We start from the raw sequence: 14,691 nt of genomic DNA, 5'->3' as shown, positions 1-14,691 counted from the left end.
CCTTGACATGATAGCAGAAAATGTCAAACTCAAGCAGTGAGAATCACGCAAAAGGCTGGAAATTTTACTAATCTTTGTAGCAATCCCACTTATATTTTTATCAAATAAATAGGCTCGCTTTATTGGTGCAAGTGCTCGTGACGACCAGAGACGTATAGCTTATTGAAGCTACACGGCTTCGGTTACGACTATAGAACGCAAGCATCACCAGCTGTTACGTAACATGGGTCTTGGATGTTATTGATTGGGAGTTTATGCTAACTTTGCGCTGATCTAAGTGTTGTGATTGCAAGCATCCTTATACGGGTTAACACAATTCTTAGTGCTTTATTAATGACAATGCATTATGGAGACTGCTACCTAAACGTGCATCGCCGTATCGTCTGCTCTTTATGATCCAGTTATCGCTGAATATACGGTATGTGTTTGATTGCTATTGCTGCTTGAAAACAAATCTGTAATATGCAAGGTAAATCCGTATACGATTGTTATATGTGTTTAGGGGGAATTATGCGGTGCATAACTACTCCTAATGTACACACAAAGCAGTGTTGAATTTGCTTTGTCATCTTGTTCTATTTTTACTATGTTTAGTTTGTGCACTTTTGCTTAGCTTGGGGGAATTAATTTTGTTCTTACTGGTTCAGGTAGTAATAAAAATGTTAGGCTAGTATAAGCAATACTGATATTTACCAGTAAAAGTTACTTCTTTATTCTATAAGTCCAACAACTAAAATAGGCTACACCACTAACAACATTTTAAACAATAATATTAATGACAAAAGGTTAACATAATTAATGAATGTTACATCCTTACTCAAACAGTTGTCCATGTTCGTTTGCTCGTATGGCTGCCAGTCTCGACAGTCAAACAAGAGTTGGGACAGTCCATAGGTAGGGAGCTTCAGCAGGCCGTGGGTGAAGAGACTCTAGAGGCCTGCTCCCTCTGCCTGCTGAGAGAGAGGCTCCTGGGCAGGCAGAGAGGAGAGCGTCTAAGCAAGCCCTCAGAAAAGAGGCTGAGTCATTGGAGCTGTTCTTTTTTTATAGATGTCTAGCATGTGGTAAGGCTAGCCTGTAGGAGTAGGTTGAGCATATAGGTTCAATGCTTTATGCCGGATGTGCGAAGATATCTTGTTTGTGTAAGTCTTCAGCTTTTGCTTTTGTTTGTACACATGTATATTAAATGTGAATTGATGAAAAATGGACCAAAATTTACTACTATTTGAAAGCAGTAGATTATATTATGAAATGTGTTGGCATCTTCTCATTCTCTAATGTGTCTTTCCATTTTATATCGGCTTGCCATTGCAGTCAAATCTAAAATGGAATGAACAGTTAGACAAATTAACAACAAAAGTTACGCAAAAGTTGGCAATGATTAAAAGGGTTTTAAAATCAGCTGGTATACCTACCAAAAAATTGCCAATTTTCGTTGATCAGACTGCTTCAGCATGCTTTTCAGATCTCGGATCCTTATGAAAAAAAAACATTAAACTGCTCTAAAAGCTACAAAATGAAGCATTACGCTTCATTTCCAGTATAATTGCATAATGTACGTCTACTACTATGTAGTATGCGGTATACATTCAGTGCAAATACTTTTTAATACGCAGTAAGCAGTATTGGTGCCGTGGTGGTATTGCCTACTGCACAGGGTCTAGTGCTGTATGTAGGGAGAGTGTTGCTAATGCTCATGTCGCAGTGCTAAACGCAGTAAAAACTTACATTACACTATACATACATGCGCAGTGTAATTTTGTGAAAACTCATCACAGAATCAAGTATTGAGTTTACTTGGTTGCAACCGCAATACAATTGCAGGATGCGGACATACTCAAACTTGGGTATGATTGGGCAAACAAATTGATCACAATTAGCATTTTGTATATTGTTGAAACAAAAATCTATTATGGTTTTAATGTATACTATTAATGAAAATACAATACAAATACCCTAATTTCATTGATCGAAATGGTAATTATGCCTGACTCCCACTCTGAAATGATATGGGAGTTGTAGCAATGAAAAATCCGCACAAAACTGGATTGATCTCGGGACCTTCAAGTCTCGAGGCAGCGAACTAGAGCACAAGTTTGTGAGCTGAATATAATGTCTGACAATTTTGTACAATCCAGCACAGATGTTTGGGAAGTCACCCGTGTCAGTTGATCCACATTATCAACTTCATACTATCCAAGCTTCGATTTGGAATAATGTGCATTCGCAGTATGCCTGCATTTCTTGGTTTCAGGTAATGTGTCATGGAAGTGAATGCGTTCAAGCTACTACTGTACATTACAAAGTTGTAATGCATGGTGGAATTACTGCATACTGCACTCCAATGACACAGTGCAGTTATAATGTGTCACAACCCTGCTTCTAATACTTTTGTAGTACTGGTGAGGGCTTGATAAGAGCTGTGATGTTTGCCAGCTATATGGAATGCTGATGTCTGAGGTATGTGTGATTTTAATAGTTATGATTATACATAAGAATCAACTCTGATAATCAATTTGTCCAAAACCTACACAATAAATAATATCACGTATTAATATACTCCAGCATTGCAGTTACTTTGTTATTCAGTACAGTGGAACTTCAGTTCTCGAACATAATCCGTTCCAAAAGGTTGTTCGAAAACCGAGTTGTTCGAGATCCGAAACAATTTTTCTCATTATAATAAATGTATGTAAATTTTAATTCGTTCCAAGGCGAGAAAACAACTTCGGTAAAGTATTTTTCAACATTTTACACCATAAACTGTACTACTGAATACTGCATACTATAGATAAAAACGGACAGATATAGATCGTGTTTAATTTTAATAAAAGGTTTTCTATTTATGATGATGGAAAAAAAAAACAAAAGTAAGTATTTTGTATGTTTTGCTCTTAAAGCATCAAAAGCATTAAAGGTTAAGATACAATACCAAAAAATGCAGAAGTTGATAATGAAACAGCAAAACAATGCAACAGATCAGTTACATCAAAAACCATAGAAAAAAGAATATATAAACAGCAATGACACGTTTACTTCACTTCGTTTACGTTTTGAAGGAGAATCTTCCTCCAAAACAATTTAGGGTAACTCGACTGGAGGGGTTATCTCCCTAGCAAATCTCTTCGGTAGAGAAGACGTTGTCCCAGATGGTTCCTCCTTGTTTGTAAATAATTTATGAAGCATAAATTGCTTCTCCGTTTGTTAACGAATGTTTCCATGCTGTTTCCGGAGCTGTTCCAATTCCTATGCGCATGCTCTGGTTTGTTCGAGAACTGAATTTATGTTCGAGATCCAAGACAAACAAATCTCAAAATCTCTGGTTGAAAACTGAGTTGGTGGAGAACCCAGGTTCCACTGTATATTGGTTGTCCTATCATATATGAATGAAAATATTACATTAAGCAATGAGCATAAATTCTTTGCCTGCTAACATCCTATATTAAAATAATTTAAAAATTTTTTCACAGTAGGAAAGACAGTATGGATAAAGAAATCGAAGCATATTTTGACGATGTGAAACTGAAACAGCCAAGTTTGTGCGAGCGACTAAGTTCAAAGCTTTGTTTGCGACGTGGACAACTGGATGATGGGGCATCTACCTCCGAAAAACAACCTTTGTTTCAGGGACGAAACACCCTCTGGTGTTGTGGTAAGCGAATTCAGTAAACTAGAACAATCGAATACAGACAAAATCAAATAATAAAGTAAAAATAAGGTTTAAAAGAAGACATGATATAACATTCAATCATTTAAAAAGAAATATGTTTGAATAAAGCCTATATAATTGCTTTCCTTTATTAGCAACAGGATTAATATATAATATATATATAATATATATATAATACGATATAGTTAGTGCATGAGCTCACGCCTAACTATCTACACAACTCTCTTTCACCCGGACTACATATTCACTGTGGGCAGCAGTGGTAAGTCGATGACCTGCTACTAATGTCTGCCATTGTTGATCGTTTTGAAATGAGTGACAACAAAGATTATACATCATGAATGATAAGAATTTTAAACAGTGAATAACGGCTTTTTAATCAAATGAAATAAAGAAAAATACAGGCAACTCAACCACATAGATAGATTTAATCTCATAAAACCAAAATTATGTTTAAACTCCTTATTAAATTATCTCAATAGTTGTGGTGATTGATAATTCAAATGTTTTCAGATTCCATATTTAGCATCAACTAGGTAGTGGTAGCTGAGGATATGTGGGAAGGTTGGCTAATTACAAGACTATTACTCGAATGCAAGCAGATTTTGACTTGTAAGTGGATCATATGTTTTGGTGTAGGAATACAACTTGATTCGTCTTCTTGTAGAAAATCTTTTTGTTGGCAAGTGGCTTCTGTTACCAAAGTGTTCATGAAAGTCTGTGTTCCTTATAAAGGCTTTAGGAGGCATTATTTATGAGTCAGGCTGTGTTAAACGGGAATTCCCAAGTATAATGTTTGCATAATGGTTTATTGATTTTTTGGCTTGCACATCAAAAGATGTTAGTTCGTGTTGCTGGCTTTTTATATTAAATAAAAGCTGATGAGTCATTGCTTTAGTACATTTCATTGATTGGAATGCTCCACATCAAATACAAGCTTTAACCGTTTGTTTTGTTTTCTAACTTTGAGATATTTCTGTCAACGGGGCTGCTTCAACGATACCCATAATACTCTGTAATCAGGAACATGGTCATGAGAGCAATAAGAACTATTGATAAATTATGTATAAACCTTTTTCTTGAAGGATTTCTCTGGCGGTTAGTAAAGCAAAAACATTAGTATTACATTGTATAGTGTACTAGTAGCTCTAGTGAAGCATTTACTAGTTTCAGATAAATTATGAAGTCATTGGCAGGCGTTAGACTAAGTTTTATGTCTTACGTTGCTCATTACGCGACGTTTGATATTGGGAGTCAGATTTGAAAGTGGAAAAATGTCTGTTACTTTAGGCGCAGCGCAGCCACTAATCAGCAAACATCGCTCTATACATCTCGGAGTGCAAGATACGAACAGCTTTATCAGCAATAGGATAAGGTAAATTATCATATTATTTTTCATATTATCATATACTTGTAATTACCTTTGTAGTTGTTGTGTATAATCAATATGGAGACTGATTGCTTCCTGAATCCAAATGTCCTTTAGTCATAGGGATAAATACCGAGTTCCCAAACAGCAATAGCGTAGCTACACACCCTCATATGGTGCTGTAATGCCATCATGGAAACAGCCGTGTCACTCTCATGTTGTCGTGATTCAGTGTCGCTGTTGGAAGTAAAACGCCAGATTCACCATCTTTGTGCCAGGGAAACGGCCTTAGTCACCAATGTAGTTACGTAGTACGTAGCACCTGTGCATGCGTGTAGTTCTTGCTTTCCCGTTGCTTGATATGCAGATGTATGCTTTGACATAAGGCGTCTTAAAAATACAACCTTGACACGTAAGGTGTCTTAAAAATACAACCTTGACACGCAAGGCGTCTTAAAAATACAACCTTGACACATAGGCGTCTTACATCCATTGTTCTACTATAGCGACATATAGAAACTGATCCGCTTGTCAGTCCGTAGCACTTTGGCGCACCGGCGCACCCAGGTGTCACTACACTGAGGGACACCTGGGTGTTCATACAGCAATACCCAGGTATCGCTGTATAGAAACAGTAATTGTTGATCATGTGAGCTTTGAGAGCTTTGAGCTGAAATGTTATTACAGTTTAAGCAATGTCTGAAAGCATCTTATTGCTGCCGATGACACTATTATACTAGAGAGTAATAGTTTTTTCACTTCAATGCTTAGTCGTGGTTTACTGCTTGAAGTGACAGCTTTTTACATTTACCTTTTTTAGCTGTTTCATCTTTTAATAAAAGTTTGCTTGCTTTTAGCACCGGAAAATATCACGTCTGGTCATTTCTACCGAGATTTCTCTTTGAGCAGTTTAGGAAATATGCCAATATTTTCTTTCTACTCATCTGCTGCCTCCAGGTTTGTATCTTTACTACAGACTTGCACCATTTTTACTACATAGTCGACTAGCAAATGTCTTTCAGGTCGGCTTTATCTTATCAGATCTTCTCTCATAAATGTGTAAAAGGATCGTTTTTATTGATGGAAGACAGCATAACCAGCAACATCTGCAATATGACTGTTTGTGCTCTTGCTTGTGCTCTATTGGTTTGACTTCTCATGGTTTTATTATTCTATTTATTATTTTTATTATTCTATTATTATTTGAATAAACCACCACTAGAACGAAGGTCTTCTAACTCTTCCAGCTTTCGTTTGGTAGATTTAAGCAGGTCACAAACTGTTGATTTGCTTACAAAAGTTTCCATATAGTGACTGTCTTTCTTATACTGGATTGAAATGAATATTTAGGCATTGAGTACAATGCTCTGTAAAGGGCTTTGTAAGCATCTATACAAATAGTTTACTATGGAAGTGCTATTTATCTGATGTCATACTTCAATTAATCGTAAAATCCTGCAAGTGGCATCAGAACTCAAGAATGAGTTTCTCAGCTGTAATATAAATGGACTGTTATGCGTTTGTTTATATCACCTGAAGTGAATACAGAATAGTTACAGTACAGTACAATAGCTACTTACAGAATAGTATAAATTTGCCACGCTGTAAAAAGTGGTTCATCAAATTACCTCAATCAAAGTTTCAACAAATAAACATTGCAAAACACTATGCTAGTCTATTACTAGACTATTCTAAACCTTTTCGCAACACGTTTTGGCGTAGCTCCAACTTCCTCCGGTTTGTAAACTTATACTGGATTTGCTTATTGGTAACGTAAGCTGTTCTACCATATGCGTGGGTAGGGCCATAAGTACATGCAAACGGTAAACTGTCATCTTATCTACCCTAATACCAGGGATTACGTGTTTGTCACAATTTCCATTTCCATAACATTTCCATAATCTATTTCCATATTATTTCCATTTCCATAACATTTCCATAATTCATTTCCATATGATTTCCATTTCCATAACATTTCCATAATTTATTTCCATATTATTTCCATTTCCATAACATTTCCATAATTTATTTCCATATTATTTCCATTTTCATAACATTTCCATAATTCATTTCCATAGTTTTTTCCATTTCCATAACATTTCCATAATTTATTTCCATATTATTTCCATTTCCATAACATTTCCATAATTCATTTCCATATTTTTTCCATTTCCATAATTCATTTCCATATTATTTCCATTTCCATAACATTTCCATATTTCTAAAATAAAATTTCCATATCCATTTCCATAAAAATTATGGAAATATTTATGTTTATGGAAATGGAAAAGTAAACATTTCCATAATATGTTTAGCGATCCCTGGTGTGTACGTATGTGTGTGCGCTTGCGTGTCAAATGAGCGTGTGTGTGTGTGCAATCGTCAACTCTTCCCGAATATGTGATTAATTTATACATAATATGAATATGATATTTGCTTGCTAATATACTTTATTTAGGGTCCAGGCAACATCAAAACTGTATGCTTCCATTGCCTATAACTAAGCCAGAGACGATTTGAGATGTTTTGAGAGTTTCTTTCAGACTCCCGTAATAGTTTCTGTAATACCACTGATGTTAGCTGGGTTTGTGTGTTACCATTGTCCGTACATGTAGCCAAGTCCAGAGACAATTTGAGTTAATTTCTTCCAGACCACTTTAATAGTTTCTGTAATACCACGGATGTTAGCTGGGTTTGTGTGTTACCATTGTCTATACATGTAGCCGAGCAAGAGACAATTTGAGTTAGTTTCTTCCAGAACCCTTTAATAGTTTCTGTAATACCACTGATGTTAGCTGTTTGTGTATTACCATTGTCTATTCATGTAGCCTAGTCTATACAATATAACTCCCCTCTGTTTATATCTTGGATTACGTGTATGTTACAATTTCCATAATTTAATTCTATATTATTTCCATTTCCATAAAATTTCCATAATTCATTTCCATAATTTCCATATTATTTCCATTTCCATACCCTTTCCATAATTTATTTCCATATTATTTCCATTTCCATAATATTTCCATAATTCATTTCCGTATTATTTCCATTTCCATAATTCATTTCCATATTTTTTTCCATTTCCATAACATTTCCATAATTTATTTCCATATTATTTCCATTTTCATAACATTTCCATAATTCATTTTCATATTATTTCCATTTCCATAACATTTCCATAATTTATTTCCATATTATTTTCATTTCCATAACATTTCCATAATTCATTTCTATATTCTTTCCATTTCCATAAAATTTCCATAATTCATTTCCATATTATTTCCATTTCCATAACATTTCCACATTTCAAAAATAAAATTTCCATATCCATTTCCATAAAATTATGGAAATATTTATGTTTATGGAAATGGATATGGAAAAGTAAACATTTCCATAATATGTTTAGCGATCCCTGCCTAATACTGCAGAACTTATTGAGATGTGTTGACTGTTAAAAAATATACATACAATATTAAATGTATAAATTATTATGATATTTATTATAGGTAAATTATAGATAAAGAAATAAATGAAGAGATACTTATACATAAGTATAAACAGGTGGTTATCTTACGCTATGTTCAATAGTAATCTTGTGATTAAACATAAATGAGATAAGGTAAGATTCAAACCTGTGAAAGAACTCTACACTAATAGTAATAAGTGGGGTAATTGTTTAGACTATAACTCATCTAGTGTCGAATTTTTCTTTACCACAAATCTATTTTGTGGTGTCACTCGTCAAGAGTCTTGTTTGTTTTTTGAACCAATACACCTGACCAGTGACACGTGAAACAGATTTATAGTGGAGAAAAATTTGTCTTTTCAGGTAAGTTTTAGTCTATATGCGTGTTGATATTTTTTCTTTGCCCTGTTAACCCAAGTGGGTGGTAATGTCTACTGAAGCTCGGGTCTCCCACTGGAGACCTGAGCTTGAGTGTTTAAGCACGCATCTCAAGATCTTAGCTATTCCAAATCTATATATATATATCTCAATGTTTGTCCGTACATCCGTCTGTCCACCTATAGCGATAAAGTTTTAAGAATGAGAAATCCGCTGCGAACTGGATTTGAACTCACAACCCCCAGTTCTGCGGACATCCATTTATCCAATACACTGCACTGTCCAACTAGCTATACCATTTGGCTATACCATGAGGCCTACTTGGAACACATGCCCATCTTTCATGGCTTCACATTAAACACTGTAGCTAGTGTTATGTATAAAGCCATAACAGAAGAAAAATTCATGCCCATACGGGAAGAAAAACGTTTAAATTCATATAGCCAACAAGACTATTGCAATCAGCATAGATCTTTAGTAAGCACTGCAGCTGGTACAGTACAAATTACACAGGAATAAAAACAGTCAACAGAAATAGCACAGTACGCAGAAATAAACAAAGACCTTCATTTAAAAGTTTGAATGGTAAATGTTGTATAGGTTGATTAAAAGTAAATTTTTTATACAAAAACTTTTTTTGTTACTCGTGCAATGCCGGACATTCACCTAGTGGCATACTATTCTGCAACTGGCTTGTGTTGATTGTCGCCAAATGTGATCGGCGCAAATGTGATCGCCAAATGTGATCGCCAAATGTTGATCAAATGTGGCCAAGCCACATTTGATGCGCCGATGTGATTGCAGCAAATGCTCCAATGACTACTAAAATTGCGATTGTTTTTGCATCTAGGGGTAATAAATACGTCTCTACTTTCCCTTTTTTGCTGTCTACATTATAGTCACAGGGTACTGCTACAGTATTATACTGGCCCTCGTGCTCTATATGTGTGTTATATGTTTATAACATAAGTAAGAGGAAATGCGCTTTTCAGGTAACAAGCTTTTCAACTAAAGTGTGCAGTTACATCGTATGCTTGTAGAGAGTGAATATAATAAATGGTTTTCTGACTCGTCCAATCAGTCGATTATATTTGTACCTTCATCTTTCATTGTCACTTATCAAGTATTCCATAATTTTTGAAAGCTTTTTTAATGACATCTACATTCTAATACTCTTAATAAGTGACGAAAAATCATTAGTTGAAAAAATGAAAAGAATCTTTCAGTGAAAAATCACATCAGACCCATTTACATCATATATCTTTTGTATCAATATTAACATTGGGCTATACACTAAACACCACACCTACATTTCGCTTCAATTGATGTCTTAAGAATTTAAATGTTGCATAATAATTGTAAATTTGCTTATGTGTAGCTAGCATCTAGTATAAAGAGTTTGATCAGGCTAAAAACTGCATATAAAACTTTTTTTCATCACTTTTGGTAGTCACATTTACTGTCACATTTAACAAATGGGCTGTAGCTAGAAGCAAGGATACATAATAGATTTAAAAACTTTTTTAGCAATCCAATACAATACCCTAATAAAACAAAAAATCATTTTTTTTCTGAGGGGCTAAATAGATCTTAATTGTGCTTCAGGAGGCAGATGTGAGGCTAGTATACTAAGAGTTAATATTTGTGTAACATTCACAGGTATTAACTATATAGTAACAATATAGGCCTACATGTGACTGTAGATAAGTAATTATAGATGTTACTATAAGCATGTTGCTATAGACATGTTACTATAGATATGTTACTGTAGATATGTTATTATAGACATATTACTATAGATATGTGACTATAGATATTTTACTATAGATATGTAACTATAGATATGTTAATATAGACATGCTACTATAGACATGTTACTATAGATATGTTACTGTAGATATGTGACTATAGATATGTTAATATAGATATTTTACTATAGACATGTTACTATAGATATGTTACTATAGATATGTTACTATAGATATGTTACTATAGATATGTTACTATAGATATGTTACTATAGACATGTCACTATAGATATGTTACTATAGACATGTTACTATAGATATGTTACTATAGACATGTTACTATTGATATGTTACTATAGATATGTTACTATAGATATGTTACTATAGACATGTCACTATAGATATGTTACTATAGATATGTTACTATAGACATGTCACTATAGATATGTTACTATAGATATATTACTATAGATATGTTACTATAGACATGTCACTATAGATATGTTACTATAGACATGTCACTATAGATATGTTACTATAGATATATTACTATGGATATGTTAATATAGATATGTTACTATAGACATGTTACTATAGATATGTTACTATATACATGTTACTATAGATATGTTACTATATACATGTTACTATAGATATGTTACTATATACATGTTACTATAGATATGTTACTATAGATATGTTACTATTGATATGTTACTATAGATATGTTAATATAGATATGTTACTATAGACATGTTACTATAGATATGTTACTATATACATGTTACTATAGATATGTTACTATATACATGTTACTATAGATATGTTACTATAGATATGTTACTATAGATATGTTACTGTAGATATGTTACTATAGATATGTTACTATAGATATGTTACTATAGATATGTTACTATAGATATGTTACTATAGATATGTTACTATAGATATGTTATTATAGACATGTTACTATATATATGTTACTATAGATATGTGACTATAGATATGTTACTGTAGATATGTGACTATAGATATGTTACTATAGATATGTTACTATAGATATGTTACTATAGATATGTTACTATAGATATGTTACTATAGATATGTTACTATAGATATGTTACTATAGATATGTTACTATAGATATGTTACTATAGACATGTTACTATAGATATGTTACTATAGACATGTTACTATAGATATGTTACTATATACGTGTTACTATAGACATGTTACTATTGATATGTTACTATAGATATGTTACTATATACGTGTTACTATAATAGGTATATTACTGTAGACAGTTTTTTTGTTTTATAGCAAATACCAGGAGTTTCTCCAACAGGCAAATATACAACTCTCATGCCTCTACTCTTTATACTCCTTCTTTCTGCCCTCAAAGAGCTAGTTGAAGATATCGTGAGTCACATTTACTACTCAGCAGACCAACTTTCTTTAGTACATTGCCTTTCAACTTTCCTGTTGCAGTATGATGATATTTAACGCATTATATCGTTTTCTTATAAACCAATAATGAAGTCTGTCACTTTTAGAAACGACACCAGGCTGATTCCAAGGTCAACAACTCAACTGTCTCTGGTAAGTCTTGCGTGTGCTTTATCAGGTTATATTCTTTTGTTGGGTTTGTGTTTAAGATGACCTTCACCTTTGTGTTTAAGATGACCTTCACCTTTGTGTTTAAGATGATCTTCACCACTTGTTTACTCTTAATCGGTGCCAACAAGACGAGGATTTATCTGTAGGGTGTTCATGCTGTATCTCCTCTAAGTTTAACAATTGTGCACTTCCGAAGGTTTGGAAAACTGATCGAATTTACCATTTCAATTTATTTGTCTTTTTTAGAACACACATTATTCTTTTTTTCTAAATCACATCTGAACTGAAATGTAGATATAATATATCATTTAGAATTTCGCAGGTCTGTTGGGCAGTTGGTAAATGTATCTTGTTTCCTGATTAAATAGAGACGCGATGGTAATAGTTTATAACTAATAGTTGCTTTTATTGCTTTTGCAGTTCTCAAGGACAAAGTGTGGACGACAGTAAAGTGGAAAGACCTGCGCGTTGGAGACTTTATAAAATTAACGAATGGCTCGCTCATCCCTGCTGATACACTGCTCCTCTCTTCTTCAGAACCGCAAAGTATTGCATACATTGAAACTGCCAACTTAGATGGGGAAACGAATCTCAAAATACGCAAGGTTGTGGTATTTGTCTATGTAATACATTATTTGCACAGTCAAGGAATAATACTTGCACTGAGTTCATGTTTTCATTGTTTGTAAGTAGTTATGGTCAACTTTAAAGTTTATCCCAACTGCATATAGATTTTACACTGAAGATGCCAATATCAACTTGCTAGAAAATATATGCATTGAATGTTAACTCTCCAATGCAAAAGCTGTAAGATACAGCAGGCAGCTATCAAACAATACCGAACTGGAATACGCTGTTTTACAGGGGATAAGCAAGACGTCTCACCTTCTGACAGCATCTCAACTAGCAGACTTTTCTGCAAGGATTGAGTGTGAGGGACCTAACAGGTTGCTCTATGATTTTGTGGGAACCATCTACATCGACAGTCGGTAAGCCCTAGCATTGTATGATGGATTAGTTAATTTATGGTCATATAACTTAGCTTCAGTGGTCTTAGAAATCTTTAATAACTAGAAGAGTTACCTCATATTTTCATTTGCTAGAAGCTAGAAACCTAGAGGACAACGAGTGCTCTCTAGTAATTAAACTAATCACCAGAAACATTTATCATCCAGCCTTTGGATTCACAATCGATACTAATTACAAAAAAGATGGACAAGTAATAAGTCACAGAGTTGTGGTAGTTACAAGATTTGTTAGGATATTAGATAATGTTGCTAGGGATAAATGGATCAAATATTCTTTACTATAATAAGAGCTGGGTTCATATGTCCAAAGCCATTGTTGGGGGCTAGAAAAAAATTGCATCAAGCGGGTTTCCACTCATGACTATCAGCATTGAAGATTTGCCACTGAATTTGCCAGCAATTGTACATATAGTGATTATACCTGATGATCTCTCACAGCAGACTAGACTGTCTGGGTACTAGTGTGGTGTAATTTGTAGAACGCGTCACTGTAACATATTTTGATCGCGAAGCATGATGTGAGTGTGTAGAACAAAGAGAATTTACGGTGTCCAACTCATTGGTGGTTATTTGTATTGGAGCAACTTATACAAGTATAGTTGATGCTCAGATCTTTTACTGTTATAGTGGGGTACCCTTAGGTCCCAATGAAATGTTGTTGAGAGGATCCAAGTTGAAGAATACATCATGGATATTTGGAGTTGTTGTCTACACAGGAGAAGAATCCAAGCTGAGGCTGAATAGCGTGAAAACACCTCTCAAACGATCACATGTTGAAAAACTCACAAACATTCAGGTAGACTGACAAAACATTTTATTGTTTGAATATTGGTTTATTCCTGTTTCTAAGTTTTTCATGCTACCAGCATACTGAAATTTTGACTACAGTCATACCTCGAAATATGAGAAATTTGAGTTGCGAGCAAAATTTTAAGCAAGTTTTTACCTTGAGCTACGAGACAAATTTTAGATACGAGCATACGAGATGGTTATCGATGCAGCCACTTGGTTTCTGAGCATGCAAGAGGTCGTTTACTGGAACAGCATCATCCGGTTTTTCTCGTTGGATCAGTTTTCAAATGTTTTTAAAAAGTTGGCTAAAAGTACATTCGAAAGCAACTGAAAAAAAGGCATACAGGAAAAGGGTAACAAAAAAAGGAGACAAAGATAAAATTAGAATGAAGTTCAGTGTGAGACAAAAACTTATTTCAAGTGTGTGCTTAGTAAGCTAAGTTCATTTGAGTTAAATTCAGACTTTTTGTTATGTTAGTTTCTCATAAATATAGCGCACCGAAAATGTTGCTGTCAAGTCTCTCACACTGCATTAGCCGTTACTGATGATGGTTGAACCTGGCGTGACAACGAAGTGGAATTTTAAGCTGTTCGTGAAAAATATAAGTTTTCATAAAAATATCCTT

General features: G+C 34.1%; 1 protein-coding gene across 1 annotated transcript in view; it reads left to right on the top strand.

Moving 5' to 3' along the window:
* Positions 1-346: 346 nt before the first annotated feature.
* The window catches only part of LOC137406652 (phospholipid-transporting ATPase IB-like), a 47,387-nt gene continuing 33,042 nt past the window's right edge, over positions 347-14,691 (top strand). The window contains exons 1-10 of the mRNA XM_068093255.1: positions 347-418; positions 2,395-2,457; positions 3,471-3,649; positions 4,958-5,042; positions 5,894-5,993; positions 11,949-12,047; positions 12,182-12,227; positions 12,666-12,850; positions 13,110-13,234; positions 13,901-14,069. Coding sequence (XP_067949356.1) covers positions 3,481-3,649; positions 4,958-5,042; positions 5,894-5,993; positions 11,949-12,047; positions 12,182-12,227; positions 12,666-12,850; positions 13,110-13,234; positions 13,901-14,069 — 978 coding nt within the window. The 5' untranslated portion in view covers positions 347-418; positions 2,395-2,457; positions 3,471-3,480. The remainder of the gene's footprint in view (positions 419-2,394; positions 2,458-3,470; positions 3,650-4,957; positions 5,043-5,893; positions 5,994-11,948; positions 12,048-12,181; positions 12,228-12,665; positions 12,851-13,109; positions 13,235-13,900; positions 14,070-14,691) is intronic.

The sequence above is a fragment of the Watersipora subatra genome, chromosome 10 (genome assembly GCF_963576615.1).
Source record: "Watersipora subatra chromosome 10, tzWatSuba1.1, whole genome shotgun sequence".
In the NCBI taxonomy this organism is placed as follows: Eukaryota; Metazoa; Bryozoa; class Gymnolaemata; order Cheilostomatida; family Watersiporidae; genus Watersipora; species Watersipora subatra.
Note: the sequence above shows the minus strand (reverse complement) of the source record. Positions and strands in the feature narration are given on the sequence as shown.